The sequence below is a fragment of the Labrus bergylta genome, chromosome 20 (assembly GCF_963930695.1).
Source record: "Labrus bergylta chromosome 20, fLabBer1.1, whole genome shotgun sequence".
Taxonomy (NCBI): Eukaryota; Metazoa; Chordata; class Actinopteri; order Labriformes; family Labridae; genus Labrus; species Labrus bergylta.
The window spans coordinates 2,531,946-2,547,741 of record NC_089214.1 but is presented as its reverse complement, the minus strand read 5'-3'; the positions used below and the strand labels follow the sequence as shown (position 1 = coordinate 2,547,741).

General features: G+C 42.8%; 1 protein-coding gene across 1 annotated transcript in view; it reads left to right on the top strand.

Annotated features, from left to right (window-relative positions):
* Positions 1–15,796, top strand: part of lmbr1 (limb development membrane protein 1) — a 37,429-nt gene that overhangs the window by 6,009 nt on the left and 15,624 nt on the right. Inside the window, exons 2-9 of the mRNA XM_020652081.2 lie at positions 404–476; positions 2,691–2,730; positions 3,674–3,813; positions 4,761–4,864; positions 12,071–12,197; positions 12,957–13,025; positions 13,148–13,212; positions 13,482–13,554. Of these exons, the coding sequence (XP_020507737.1) occupies positions 404–476; positions 2,691–2,730; positions 3,674–3,813; positions 4,761–4,864; positions 12,071–12,197; positions 12,957–13,025; positions 13,148–13,212; positions 13,482–13,554 (691 nt within the window). The remainder of the gene's footprint in view (positions 1–403; positions 477–2,690; positions 2,731–3,673; positions 3,814–4,760; positions 4,865–12,070; positions 12,198–12,956; positions 13,026–13,147; positions 13,213–13,481; positions 13,555–15,796) is intronic.

The window sequence follows — 15,796 nt, the reverse complement described above, 5'->3', positions numbered from 1 at the left end:
AGAGAGAAAGAGAGTGGGGAAGGAAATGAGGGAAAGGAGCCACAGGTCAGATTTGAACCCGGGCTGCCTGCTCTCGAGGACTTCAGCCTCTGTACATGGGATGGTAGTGCACACTAACTGCTAGGCTATTGGCACCCCACTGTGTTAGGTTGTAGTAAATGCATGTACTCGACAATTTTGACGCAAAAAAATAACACAAATGACCACTTAAATGAGACAGACAGTAGATGTAAAAAGTTAGTCTGATATATGGGAGTCTGATAAAATAGCAAAGCTTGTACAGTGCATTGAAGCACATTTGATTTATGTAAGTTTGAAATCCTTGTGAAGTGTCAGCTTTAAGTTCATTTTCATTTACTGTCATCGGTCAATATTAACTTAAATGTTAATGTTGTCTTTTCAGATTTGCTTCCTCCTGTTTGCAGTCCTCTACATTGTATCCTACTGCATCATAACAAGATACAAGAAGAAGAGCGGTAAGTGTTTGTGAGCCCGTGGGAACAGAAAGAAACCGTGTCTCCTTTTAAAGAATCTTCTACACTTAAGCTGAAGAAATGTGTCCGTGGTGGATCCGTTTCCACAGCTAACATCTTAGAAGTGAGTCCACCTGGTCGTGTTGTGTTTACACACACACAGAGCCTGTCATTGTGTTTAAAGGACACGGCAGCCACACAGGGTTTGTGTGTGTGTGTGAGAAACCGCACCCAAGCCTGTAGAGTAATCTGTTTCAGTCAGCTCGGTGTCAGTGTAAAATGTATCCGCCCAACATCGCTTTTAGTGAACACAATTTGTCTTACTATAACAATCAATACTGACTAAAACTGTCCAGTTGAATGATGTTCAAACAATGAAGGTTTATTGAAGGACTAAATGTCAACATCCTAAATAGAACGACATGTTTCGTTGTTTTTGTCGACTGTGAAACTGTGTTTGAGTCACAAGAAAGAAAAGACTAAAAATAGAAATCCAAATATTCAAGTTGACATGGTCACATAGTCTGTAAAATCCACTCCCCCATGTTTCTATAACTCTAATATGTGTCTCTAGTCTGTCTACAAACCCCCCAATGATGAGAAAAGTCCATCCTCTCCGTCTTTTGCCTGCTCCACTTTTCAGAAAATGTGTGCTCAAACTAGGGGTGTGCACGTGTAACCGGTTAGTAAATCATAACCGTTTAGGAAAAATCAGTAAACGAAAACCGTTTTTAAATTTTACATTTTAAAATGTTTTTTGATCGGGGGCCTGAGTCCTTCTGATCGAGGCTCAGCCCGTGGACGGTGTGAGGCTGGTAACGGCCCCCGTTGCGCCGGGGTCCGGTCTTCTCAGAGTCGGGTTGTTTGGGAATGCAGCCCAAAGCGGGTGGTAAACTCCATCTAAAGCTAAATACTGGCACGAGACTGATAGTCAACAAGTACCTTAAGGGAAAGTTGAAAAGAACTTTGAAAAGAGAGTTCAAGAGGGTGTGAAACCGTTGAGAGGTAAATGGGTGGGGTCCGCGCAGTCTGCCTGGGGGATTGAACTCGGCGGGTAAGGGACATTTGGCTTTCATACTCATCATGGTCGTTGTTTTATCATAGCCTTATTATAGGCCTAAAATAAATACATACAGGTATTTGTTTTTTCAAATTCTATGGCAAGTTTTCTGTGTTACTTATACAGCCTACTTCATAAAGCACAATTGTATCTGTCTGACAACTTTGAGTGGCGGCAGTGATGCGGAGGAATCTTTCTGAAAAGCGGCTGCACCCTCCATTGGTTGTATAGCATGACTGCGGTCCACGTTTCTTTTCTTTTTTCTTTTTATTAATAAAAAAAAAAAAAAAAAAAGGTTAACCGTGTACACGGGAAAAAATGATGTCGTGTAACCATTTACAATTTTTTGTAACCGTTGGAGATGTTCCCTTCATGACATCACAAAGGGCAGTAGCCCCTCCCCAAGGTGGGTGACACTCTCACAGCTAAGTGTTTGTTCTGCCCTCTGAGTCTGCCTTCTCACCGTAAACAATATGACATGGAGCGAGAAAGCACTGAGTACACCCAGCCCTTCCAGAGAGGGGGCGTGGTCAAACACAGCTCATTTACATATTTAAAGGTACAGACACAGAAACAGCCTGTTCTGAGCAGGGCTGAAATAGAGGGGTTTATAGACATGATCAAATACAGGATCAGAGTGGATTTAGAACAAGAAACTTCTCACACATGTTTTGAGGAGAAAACGGAGAGAAAGCCCAGGCAGTCACTCTGAACTGTATCCTACTTTCCCAGGACTAATTTAGTACGTCCAGGTCACCTATAGGCTTCCGTTGTTACATGTTGAGACCCCTGTGCTCCAGAAATCCCCTCTCCAGTTAGTGCAGTAGTCTGTTATTTTTCTTACACCTATTGGATTAGTAGGTGACTCTTTGTCATCACAGTTCAAAGGAATGGTGAACTTTAAAATGTTGTTACATGCATTACTAAGTACAGTTTCATGAGCATTCTCTGTGCAGTCACACACATTTGGACGATTCTCACATTATCCTCTTAGTATTAAAACCACTGCTCATTTTTCTATTTTGTATTTATAACAGCTTAAAGACGTCAAACTTGAATGTTATATCTGCTGTAACACATTGATCAGTATAGATAGGATAATTGTGTCTTTTGTTATTTTGAGTGCTATTTATTGAGTGGTTTGTTTTTTATTCCAGACGACCATGAAGATGAAGATGCTGTTGTCAATAGAATATCGTGAGTAAAGCTGATTTCTTTTATGATCCATGTTTTTTACAACAATCTGTTGCAACCAACCACGGGTGGGAAAATGAACTTTTCAGAGCAACTCAATATTTATTAAACCCACAGTATGTAAACTCAGCCACCAGGGGGCTCTCGATCAAAACAATAACAAAAGATGACGTCGAGGGCTGGATGAGAAAAAATGCAGAAAATCAAGCTGTTCAGAAAGAAATAATGACGGACGAAAGTCTCAGAGTCAGTGTGTGAACATGACTGACACAACATGAGATCGTACTTCTGTTTTTTTAACGTGCGGACTCGGTGTGGCCTTAACAGTGTGATTACTGCACTACAGATCTGTGTTTGTGGTATCACATACCAGTCAGTTTAGAATTACAGAACACATCACACTGTGGGGGGGTCTGTTGTAGCCGCAAAGCAAGAGCCCAGAAAGCATTTCACTTAATGAGTTCCTTTAGCGATGTGGTGAAGAGCAGACTTTTTGCTGCACACTAAGGACCACTGAGCAGATGGTCAGTCCCCCCAGGGCCCGATCTGGAGCCTCTGAATTTCAGACAAAAATCATTGCAGGCTGCAGGAACACAGCCAGTGTCTTTTCTTTTGTCCTAGGCCAGGGGCAGGGCAGGGTGGAGTGTGGAGGATAATTAAAGGTATAGATTGACTAGAGCCCACTGGCAGTTAAAACCGGTGCTGTAGAAGTGCTTCCTGTTAGTTAATAGGTACATTTCTCACCTATTTTTGGCTCCTAAATCCTGTCACACTGTAAAGTTACTCTTTTATATCCTAACATGTGATCAAAAACTAATCCTCATGCATTTCTTCATGAGATTGAATCTAATCTCAAATGAAATGTGGTGTGATTCTGCTCGCTTTGGTTTTTTCTATTTTCTCGACCAGTCCTAACACTTGTGTGTGTGTGTGATTCCATTTGCAGATTGTACTTGTGCACCTTCACCCTGGCAGTGTCGGGTGGTGCCGTCTTCCTACTGCCTTTCTCAATCATTAGTAACGAGATCCTCCTCTCCTTCCCCAAAAACTATTACATTCAGTGGCTCAATGGCTCCCTCATTCACGGTCAGTGGATCACACACTTCATGTATCTTTTTCTATGATTAACCTTCTCCCTCTTTCTGCTCGGAAGCAAAGAAAACATCTTCTGGAATATTTGATTTGATGCTATTAACAATCTTTTTGGAATATCCAAAAGAGCAGCATAGTGCACTCAGATGTCAGCAAGGTTTTTATTTTGTCTCAACAAGGGCTTCTTTTTGAAAGAAATGTATTTGTATTAATTTATTTTTTATATACAGGAAATGTTGGGAACACAGAGCCTAGGCGGACCCCCAGCCTCTGTACATAGGGTGCATGCTCTAACCAACTAGGGCTCGATGTTACTGTAAATGTGTCGGCTTCTTTTTATAAGAACAGGCCAGTTGCTTTTTTCCCGATGTTTTAAAAAAACAGGCCATGTGTGATTGTCATGAGGTTGTAGATACGGGACTCTGACCTGGATGAGGGCATGTTACAAAAAGCTCTCAACAAACTTTCTCATTGACTCTTATATTGGCTGCTATGATATACCGTTATGTGTTTCTCCCTGTGTTACATGTTTAACTACATATGTGTATCCATGTACCAACTGTGCAAGCTGTGCCGACAAAGTTCCCCCTGATTTAGTTCCCCAACTGCTTTATTTGTTTTATCAGAAAAAATAGATTTGTATCTCACAGTGAGTCATGCAGAGTGTTAAGAATCAGTGTTAACCACCAACTCTGTTATTAAGGCTGTTAGATGCAGCAACAGCCACCAGGGGGCATCAGACTCCACAACTTAAACATGGCTGGAACACTTGACAGAAAAATACAAGTTTGCAAATCGCCTCCCAACTAGTGCAACATTATTATCAAAGGAAGTCGGTTTATGGGAAAAATTAGCATTTACAGGTTTAAAAAAAATCTGAATAATGCTGAATAAATTACACATTTTTCATTTGTACAATCTAATTAACTTGTTTTCTGCAGGTTTGTGGAACCTGGTGTCACTGTTCTCCAACCTTTGCCTCTTTGTCCTGATGCCCTTTGCCTATTTCTTCTTGGAATCTGAGGGATTTGCAGGATCAAAGAAGGTACATTTTTAAAGTATATATGAATCATTTCCCCTTTTTTCTTTCTACTCTTCTTTGTATTTGAAGTGGAGAATAAGTTTGGGCATCCTAAATCTGAGAATAACTCTGCATCAGAGGTGAAAACTACAATCTTTAAAGCTTTAAAGGTCCAATCAGTGAGATGTGTAGTGATTGAAATGATAAAGGTGTCTTACTATCTGATCAGACATTAAGGAAACATGCTATGTTGAAGTGCTGGCTTCTCTGACAACAATGCAGCAGCCAGTATGTCCTCCTTCTAACTTTCTGCTCCTGAATGCTCTGGATTTGTGTGGACCAGAGAAGGTAGACGGTTTTAAGGCACCCCCACACAGCCGTTTTGGACGCCCTTGTTTTTTTGATTGGTTTGGAAAATCATTGTTGTCCCTGAGGGACAATTTGGTTTGCGACAGAGGTCAATACACGTCATAAAAACAACATAAATACAAACATATAAAGCATCACTCCCATGGATATCATCATGATGGACGTGAGATAAGAGACACAATCTAACAACAAAAAGTGCCACTGGAGGGAATTTTAAGTCATTTCCAACTCATGGTGGGTAAAAAATGGAATGTCCGCCGTTAATTATGTTTGCAGTATTTATTAATCAGCAATCTTAAAAACACCAACAAAAACACGGGTGTAGGCCTATTCTGCATCAGACGAAACTAGCTCATGAACATAGATAAAGTCTAAATGCGCCAGACAACATCTTTACACACCTATGGTTGAAAAACTGTGTGGCTTCCACTAATTCCCTCTCCCCATTCACCTGTGTCTCCCCTTTCTACCTACCTGTGGCTGTAATTACCAACTATGCCCAGGTGCGCAGGTGACGTTTGCAGCAGGAAACGTCCACACTACCAACCACACACACAAACCACAACACACATGAAATTGGCGTCAACAAACAGTTTATTTAGAAACTGCTGCTGGGACGAAGGACCTGAGATATCAGTTTGATTTGGCCCTCCTAACATAAGTGAACCTCCTCCCTGTCGGCAGAAGTCTTAACTTTGCATGTTTTGAATCTGGACTGCAGTACCCATTTCAAACGCTACGTGTCAGAGTTACATATTACTCCTTTAATTTTGGAAGATTAAAAAAAAAAAATTGAACTTGAAAATGTGAACCTCAGTTTATTTTCTGTCTTTGACTGACAGAATGTAGTTGATGTATTCTTCTGTCATGTATGCATGGGGTCTCTCTTCACAACCAAAGCAGCAGCAGGTGCCTTGTCCTTGCCCTCTCACTGACTCACGCCACTGACTGTAACTGCCACCGCAGAAAGCTCATTAACCATGAAAGTCTGAATCTGGACTTCGCCCTGCCCCACATCCTGACAAACCCTTCCAATAAGGCCATAGGCTGCAAACGCTTCAACACTGCTGCATCGGCCCCACTGATTTAAAGCCTGATTCCTTGTCACCCCCTCCCCAGCCCCCTAAAATAAAACTTCAAAAGGACAGGCTAATAATCGAGTTGTAAGGCTCAGCGAACTTCCTCGTTTAATTGATTACCCACCAAAAAAAAAAAAAAAAAAAAAGCAGGCTGGGAGCTCGTGTTCCAAAAGTCCATAAAGTGGCAGCAACATGACAGCACAATAGAGCCTCGCAAAATGGAGGGGGAAAGATTTACTTTTAATACACCTCTATCCTGTGTCACAGTTTGAGACCTCTCTGGTTTATGTCCCTCCTGGCAAAAGCACATAAAAATTAGTCTGTACTGTAGTGTATAGCCAGTTCTTTTCTTCCTCGGCCCACTAATTTGTTTCGCTTGGATTTCTGTTTCGGCAGAGGGCAGACCCCGATGTGTAAGAAGCAGGACACGGGCCTCTTTCTCCTTTATGTTCTTTTTTCATTTCTGCAAGACTGTTTCTCGCTACTGATCTTCCATAAATTTGCTCAGAGGAAGCCCTGTTCAATGTTGAGCTGCACTCTCTGCGTATATATTGTGTGTTTGCTCTACAAGGTGGAGGTGACACCCCTGTTTCACCTTTTAAAAGAAAAAAAAAACAGAGCGGCCTGCAGGGACGATCATGCGGCCAACAGCTCGAGGAATGTAAAACACAGATCCGACTTTTTATAATGTGATATTATCCCTCTCCAAATCACAGCATTGGAGCACATTGTCATAAGGTTTTATGTGGCATTTTAACCTCCTGTGCTAATGTTATGGCACTGCGAGCTCCCTCTGACTGCGGAAATGAAGTGAATGATGAATTTCACCGCTAACCTCGCAAGTCAGCCTTTTCATGTGGCTGTGTTTATTTTTGACGATGTACTAAAAGACGCCACCAGAATAAAGATGGAAATGTGGATGTTTTTTTTTTTTACGTTAACTGTTCACCTCTTCAGAGGCTCTGTCACCTTAGTGATTAATAGTTCAGCAAATTGTCTAAATTGTGGATGAATCAGGGAGACTTAGGCTCTTGATGTCAGATGTTATGATCTGGCTTTATTTGCTGCTGTAAAATGTCTCCCACTTTTACTGCTGGGCTCTCAAATCTTTGCTAAGGGCCGTTGTGTCATGTTTTAAAAACTTCTACCACTGTTTGTTTTTTATGCAGTTGCATCTTGCATAAAAGGCTGTTTCCTAAAAGGAGGTACTTTTAAGATTGTTTGGAAGTTGTTGTTTTTTACAGAATGAAGGGCTTTATATAGCCAGGTTTAGCATTTAGTTTGACTCATCTGTTATAGTTGTCTCCACCAGTAGATGGCATTATAATGACGAGAGCATCCCTGTCGTCCTTCATGAGATGATCAGCGTGCTCTGACAAAGGCTGTGAAGACATCAGCACCAGCCTTTGTTCAGACTTCTATTTATATCAAGGGACTTAAGTGTGCTCAATAATTATGCATGAGGAGTAGGAAATATTGTCGCTATATTGACTCGGAAACAATAAGCTGAGAAATTAAGGTTTAATGATGACAACTTCCTGGTGTTTTTCTAGTGTAGGCTAATCTTATTATCCCAGCACTAATGCTCCTGAAATACTCAATTATCAGTTGTGCATGATGTAAAAAAGGCTTCTGCATGAAGAAACATAATTTGCTGTGCAGTGAATAGTCTGTTGGTCTTCCCCACAGTATGGAAATGTGTTTGATCCTGAAACGAGTTGGAACGAGTCTGACCCCCTGACTGACCCAGCAAAGGGCCAACAGGTTTCATCTGGTAGTTAAAGAAACTCCTCATCAATCTCATCCTAAGCCCTAACCCGCCAATGATGAGAAGTGTGTTTATTGTGGAGGGGAGTAGAGGGGAGGCAGGGGAGAGAAAACGTCTCGCCGAGCAAACCCCGCGTGGTGTTACTAAGATACTCGTCTTTGTTGGAGCTCCACAATGGGGGCCTGGATATTTATTTCAAATCTCCTGCACATGCAGACATTTTTCCCAGGCCTTCTTTCGGGCAGGGCCAGTCGGTGAATATAAAGTGGTGTTTACATACCTTCCTTTAAGGTCACAATGTCTCCCTAAAGCTGCCTGTTACAATGTTCGTTACCATAGCAACATATTAGTTCGAGCTGGGAATTTAAAAAGGAACAAGCGAGAGTTGCTCAGGATTTTTCCCCCCTCCTCATCTCGTGACTCAGTTTATTTAAACAAAGTGACTCTTGTGCAAATTTTGAGCAGTTTTTCCTGATTTTAAAGAATTATCATCTATCATACATGTAGACAGCATTCTTTAATTTATTTTTAAAGTAGGGCAGAGTATTATTTCTACAGCCTACGAGGTGCACTTGGTCTTGAGCTCTTTGATTTGATGAGAAATCCAGGAAACAGTCATTTCTTCTTTGAAGACGTAGCTGTCTGACACCTTTTCTGCGTTCAGTGTAGGATGTCAAATAAAACTCTGCAGACATCAGGCAGTACTGAAGCTTTCCTCTCTATTTAAACTCTTTGAGTTTTCTGACTCATCTGGTGACTTTGATTCACATCCCAAAAACCAAGTCACTGAACTTTTACCTATGTTCCCCCCCCCCCCCCTTCTTGGTTTGAACGATACGATGTGATGCTGATCATGTTCAATGCTGTCCCGTCATTGGTGCTTTATTAAGAAGTCTTATTAAGCGTCTTTAGAAGTTAATTGTGCAGCTTTATAGGGGAGTGTCCCTCTCCTCTGCTTTCTGTCTCTGACACGGTCACTACGCTGTGGCCCGACTGGTTGAAGGATACGTTAATAAGGTCCCTGTGCATCTGGCACGTCTTTAGCAAGGAGGGCAGTACTTTTTGCTCAGGAGCTAAAAAGAAGAAAGAGTTGCCCCCTCCCTCAGTTACTCTTGCCCCTTGTTCCACACGCCCCTGACAGTGAGCAGAAGGATGGTCTGCTGGATGATCTCTGCCACAGTTTGCTGACCTGCTGAGGATTGATGGCTGCAGCTAGGAAGCTCTCCTGCACCACTGAACCTCTCTTTCTTTTGTTTGAATTCTTTTCTCTTCCTTTCCCCTCCAAAAACATCCAAGTATCATTTCTTCCTCTCTCTCACACGCTCTTCCACCTTTGCACCGTGGTTAGATTCACCGGCCAAAGCACTACATCAGGGACAGCGTACCAGACTGTTCTTTAGTTTTTCTGCAGCACGAGCTAGGCGAAAAAAAGAGCTTGTGAACTGTTTCCAGGCCCTCTGCGGCTTTGTGTAATTGGGTGGATTTAGAGGTTGATTTACTTGGCTGGCTGTGTGTCTGTGTGTGCGTCCGTGAATTCATGCATGTTTGTTTGCTGCTGTATATGAAGCGGTTACTCTCCTCTCTGGTCACTACATTCTTGGAAGTCTCTCCAGTCTTGTTTCGAGCATAGCTGCAGTTAAACAGCCCCTCACTCGATGTCGGTGTGAGGATCAGGGGATGCTGAATATTTCAGAGCTGCTATATTTAGAGGTAGTTACACATTTAGAAAGGCAAGAATAGAAACTTTCAGCAGGCGCTCTGGATGCCAAGGCGGAGGTCTTATTCTTGCCTTCCTTCACCAGTTGACAGTTTAATCCTTGATCAGTGATGATAGGTTAGTTGGATTTTCCCTTTAGTGTCCCTTTCTCTACCTCTGTGATAGGAAACAATGGTAATTCTATTGCAATAATAGGAAAGGGTGCAATGTCATGGATGTGGACAGATCAATGAAACCAATCTGGCCTCAGAGTCTGTGTCCTCCTTCTCATGCACATTCTGACACGGATGATTGTTCTTCTAGGGAGCCAGGAGCCGGGGATGATAGTAAGGGAGGTGACAAGCATTGCCTTTGCCCTAAATGATCTGAATGGGTAATGATTTGAGTCTTATAAATGATTGAGCGACCTATCTAAAGGGAATACACCTTCAGCATGGCATGGGCAGCTTGTTAAGGTGGACTGGTGCGCTTGAGCGGGCGCGCGTCCCGCCTCTGGCTCCTGCTCGTCCCGATGCATCCTTAAGAGCGTGCGTGTGGGACGTGGCTCAAGTCCCTGAAAGCATTCCTCTCTCACCTCTCTTACCTCCGGGGAATGAGATGCGCTCAGACGTCGACTCCTCTCCTCCACCAGTCTCTCTCTCTATCCTCTCGCTGTTGTTCTCCTGCTTTATTTCTCTCCATCTCGTCTTTTTCTTGTATTCAGGGGTGTTGAGTGTTTGTAATGTAATGTCATTGTATGCAGAAGCGTATGAGGCAGTCAGCAGAGTAAGATGTCCATGTCAGATTTGTGGCAATATTTTTTGTGTATTGATTTTCACTGATTTATGGATTTAAAGCTACTTATGGAACATTAGCAAATATGTGTGTATGGCTTCTTTAAGATATGTTATCTCTATGATGCATGCATCATTTTTTACGTCTTAGTTATAAGATTTATTTATTTGTTTGATGCTGACCAAAGATCATCAGACCCACATCCCCCCTCCAACATTACCTGTCGGGTGGATGCAGTGTCCACCTCAGCCACACTGGGGCACTCCAGACCCTGCCCACTCTTCTCCCTGTTGTGCTAGAAAATTCTACACTCACTCACTGAGGCTTTCCCATAATGTCACCGTAAGAAGAGGCGAGCGATTGCTTAGTAATTGCGAATGGATGCATGAGGGGTTCATCACCTCATAAATAAATTGAACAAATCTATATGTCTACTCCTTTGCTATTTGTCAGACAGGTGCTTATTAAAGAGATAAATGCTCCGAGTGAGTAAGACTGGACTATGTTTTAGGTTGCATAGAAGAGAAGACAGCTGTGATCCAAGTTTGAATGCATTTGCTAAAGGACAGGTGGTTTAATCATGAGCTGTTCTGGGGGAAAAAATTAAGCCTTGTCTGATTTAATCTGCAGAATTGAAACCATTTCCATTCTATAAAGCCACTTGATTAACGGGGGGAACTTTCAAAGAGAGACCTCCTTCATGTACCTGTTGGCAAATACTGAACAGCAACCGCACGGCCATTATGTTGGCTGGTAACAAATTGCTCATATGTGCCCAATTTAAGCAGCGCTCCAAAAGCAGAGAGCCCTTGTTATCCCACGCCTGCTAGCCTACCTGACATGTGTATGAGAACGCCTATCTATCTCACAGTATTAGACAGCTCGGCTCTCCAGCAGGGGGGAAATGGCAACTGTGTGAACAGGTAGAGGAGGACTTTATTAACCACTCAGCAGTTTGTGACCCGGAAAACCCAAATTACCCCAAAAGCCTCTCGTCTGCACGGCCCGGGACACGACCGTGGTGCTAAGGGAGCGAGTAATCGGCCCCAGATGGGAGGCCTGCTCTTGATCGCAGACAGTAGCTGACCCAGCCAGGCTTCATGCTCCTTGCAGCACCCCCCCCCCCCCCCCCCCCCCCCCCTTTACGCTTTTTAATTTCACCTCTGCAAGCACCAGCCCCAGTTAGAGCCACTTTATAGACCACGATATATGTGTATAAAAGAGCTATTTAACACAGGAATCTGTGGGAGCGTTTATGTCATGTTTGTGTGCAGTGGATGGAAACGATGGTGTTTAATATGAGCGAGGCAGGATGAATGAAGAGGAGGGACATGTCTAGTCAAAAGTATCAAGATCTGAATTTAAAGTGTGAAATGTATGATACAGACCTCTAAACTCATGAATCACTTTGAACTCTGTCTGTTATGCTTGTTGATGCACATTTCTCATATTTTGTTTCTGATTTCAACCCTGTTAGCCATATCTAAAGCCCTTCTTCCTTCTCTCTACACTTTTCCTTTCAGGGCATTAAGGCACGTATTTTGGAGACCTTTGTGATGCTCTTTTTGCTGGCTCTGCTAATCCTGGGCATTGTGTGGGTGGCCTCAGCGCTCATTGACAATGATGCAGCCAGCATGGAGTCGCTCTATGGTAAGTTTTTGAAAAGCATGTTTTAATATTTGTCCTTAATTATCTGTTTTTGTTGTAGCAGAGTTATTTGGGATATGTGTCTTTTGCAAGCGGCAACCTTCGGTGTTGAAAAATGAATTACAAAATTCTGCAGTTCTTCGAGTGTCCACTAGAGGCTGGCTGCAGAAGCACAGGAAGTCACATACACCCATTGTAAAAAGCCTGTTTTTACAGCAGAGATGAACATGTTTACAGCCTGGTTCAAAAAACCAAATAGGTGTGATTAGCTCATGTCTGGATGGACACACACTGTACGGGGGGGTGAATGTTTTGATGACTCATCAGTTTTGATTTGATGAAGGATAAGAGTTATTCACAATAAGGCGTGTAGCTGACCTGATTGACAGGTGGGCGCGGTGTAACGGTTTGTCAGGAGGTTTAAAACCCGCCTCAGCTCCAGCTCTCAGCCTGTCGTTAGGTTGACTGAAAGTTAGACTGAGGCAGCATTTCCAGCATGGAGACCGCCATCGAGGGGACTCCAGCGCCCCCTGCAGGAACAGACGGGTGACGTCACTCAGGCTTCAATTATATTTAGAGTCTGTGCTTTTTTGATGGTAGAGCATTACATGTCTGTGAGATGTTTAGCTCAGCGTGAAGACTATCTTTTGCCTTTACTACTATAACTGTAAAACACATTTTACAGGAGGTTGTGTGCTGAAACTTTTTTGTCTTTTTCTTAAAATTACCCTTTTTTATAAATGTGCTTATTTTTTTATTTAGATCTTTGGGAATTTTACCTACCATACCTCTACTCCTGCATATCTCTGATGGGAGGACTGCTTTTACTCAGTAAGCCATCTTGTTTCTTCTCATACACGCTAAAAAACAAAACTGTCATTGCTGCTTGCTGTTTAAATCTCAGTTTGGTTGAACAGTCACAATGATCCCACTGTTTTCTGTCTCACTTGTAGTGTGTACTCCTGTGGGATTGTCCAGGATGTTCACTGTCATGGGCCAGTTACTAGTGAAGCCAACAGTAAGTTATCAACTTTTAGTTTGTGCTACTGATTGTTTTTGATTTCGTTCTAAACCTACAAGATTTTAAACACACAGTTAAACTTGTTACTTAGCGCCACCTAGCTCCTCTGATCTGAAATAAATCCGTCTCAGTCGGCCGTTTAGATGTGCGACAGAGGACTACAAATACATCACCAACTCATACTCCCATCTGCCATCTCTCCAGTCCCACTTTAGGCCTAATTATAACCCATTTCATCTCCTTTTCCTCTGCTCCCTCCCCTTCAGATCCTGGAGGACCTGGATGAGCAGATTTACTGCATCCATTTGCAGGAGGAAGCCCTTCAGAGGAGATTAAACGGTATGTCTGTGGTAGACGTGTTGGCACATTATAGAGGAGAGGAGAGGGGTTGACTGCCCTATTGGGTGTGATGGAGCGTGTCACACTGGAATCAATTAGCATTGAAAATTCAACCAGACACACACTTTCTCATACACAGACAGACATAGAGACACACTCACCATGGCCTTCCCCAGTGCTCTCTTACACTCATAACTTTCTGTTAAAGGGCGAAGCAGCCAGCACAGCCAGGATCATATTTTATGTTAAGGAAGTTTTTAAGGATCCATTTAAGACACTGCAGAGCCACTGTCACTGCTGGCGAAATAATTGCCTCATTTAATGTGAGGCCTAGAATGGCAGCTCGGGTAATAGGATGGAAATGAAATCTTTTATAAGAACTTTTGGCTCAGTCCCGTGGACATTAAAGCGACTTTTCAGTGACTTCTGAAAGGCGTCCAGGAGCCGTGTGCTGTTCACAGGCACAAAGGGAAAAGTTTAAAGAGTTTAAGGATGGTGAGGACGTTATTTTTTCAGCCTGCATTTCCAGCCCCCTGTGTTCACAAATTTCCTTGTCTGACGTTGAATTATCTCAAAAAGCAGGAAGTATTTTGAACTAGTTCCAACAGCTACTTTAATATTAACTCAAGCACGCAGCCAGGAGTACAGATGCGAGTAAATGAAGAGGATGAGCGTCCTTTCAAACCAGGGTGGTAAGGGAGATGGCTGCCTGATAATGAAGCATGTTTTCAAATGCTACACCGGTCACCTCCATAGACTGCCATCAATGCGTATGGTTCCTTAGTGCTCATTCCACACTGCCCTGCTTTGAAGTTACTGTTAGAATAATTGTAATCTGTTCCTTATCATCCTCGGCACTGTTTGATCTTGACAAGTCTCCGAGGCACAAAAAAAAACGCTGGTCAGCAACAATGTGTGTGCAGTGTACTGAGGCCAGGCTGCTGACCACTTTAACCCACAAATAACGGAGGGAATAAGAGGCAAAGGAGGATGCTGACATGAATGTTCTTTATGCACATACTGTATGTTCATGCACAGTCTCGGTGATCACGCACACACTCAGGCTTGAGTGGCGATTCCTTTGATCTGCCGAGAGCAGACGGCAGTTCAGGAACAGTTCACAGGACACACTCCAGAGGCGAGCTATGTTGTCTTCTTGCTTCACCTGTGTCTGCATCCAGCTCCTCCAACAGATTATCCTCTTTCCCAGTTTGTATTTGTAGACGTGCACTGCTGAGCCACATCAGTTGAAGCATCAGCGTTTATTTACACATCTGGCCTTTTGTTGTCCTCCATCTTCATGCAATTGCCCATTTGTGATGTTGATGTTTTAAATTTTGCAGATCAGAGACTAATGGCCTTAACTATTTAATTTCAGAGTCTAATGAGGCTAATATGTTTAGAGTCATGCCCCTGGACCACAAAGATAAAGATTGAACTTCTGAGAAATCATTTTCACAAGTTGCTCGTCCTGCCTTTTATCGACATAAAGTCTGGTAGTAGTTGTGCTGTCTCATCAGACCCGTGACTTCCTTTTTTTGGATTTATCTTTACAACCCTAGAGCTTCACAGAGCGTCACAACACTAGGAGTCTGCACTGTCGTCCAAGGTTAAAGTATTTGACCTTTAGCCGAACCCTGAGATAGTTACCAGTAAGATGTTACTTAACGTCACAAAGACAAAAACATAGACTGTATAACACATGGACATTGTCTCAGTGACATTACCCATTGGTTTTTCAGGAGGCACTTTGAAGCTCATCGATGGTGGTTGCTATTTTGCTTTCGGTTAATCTAGTAACTGACAAAGAGGTGGAGTTAAAGCTGGCCCTAAACCTCCCTGCAGAAGGCTATACCTGTCAGTCAAAGCAGCCACGTCCTGAATTTTTGCAAACTTATGCCAAAGCTTAAAGGTCACATATTAATTAAAACAAACTTTACTGTGTTGTTCTAACTCTAATAAGTGTCTCTAGTCTGTCTACAAACCCCCCTAACATTAGAAAAGTCCATCCTCTCCGTCTTTTTCCTGCTCCACTTTTCAGAAAATGTGTGCTCAAACAGGCCGTTTGGAGATTTTCCCTTCATGACATCACTAAGGGCAGTAGCCCCTCCCCCAGGTGGGTGACACTCCCACAGCTAGGTGTTTGTTCTGCCCTCTGAGTCTGCCTTCTCACTATTCTATTACTTTGACTCTGCATGTGGCCCAATAATCCTTTTATCCTGTTTCCATGATTGTTGAGAGA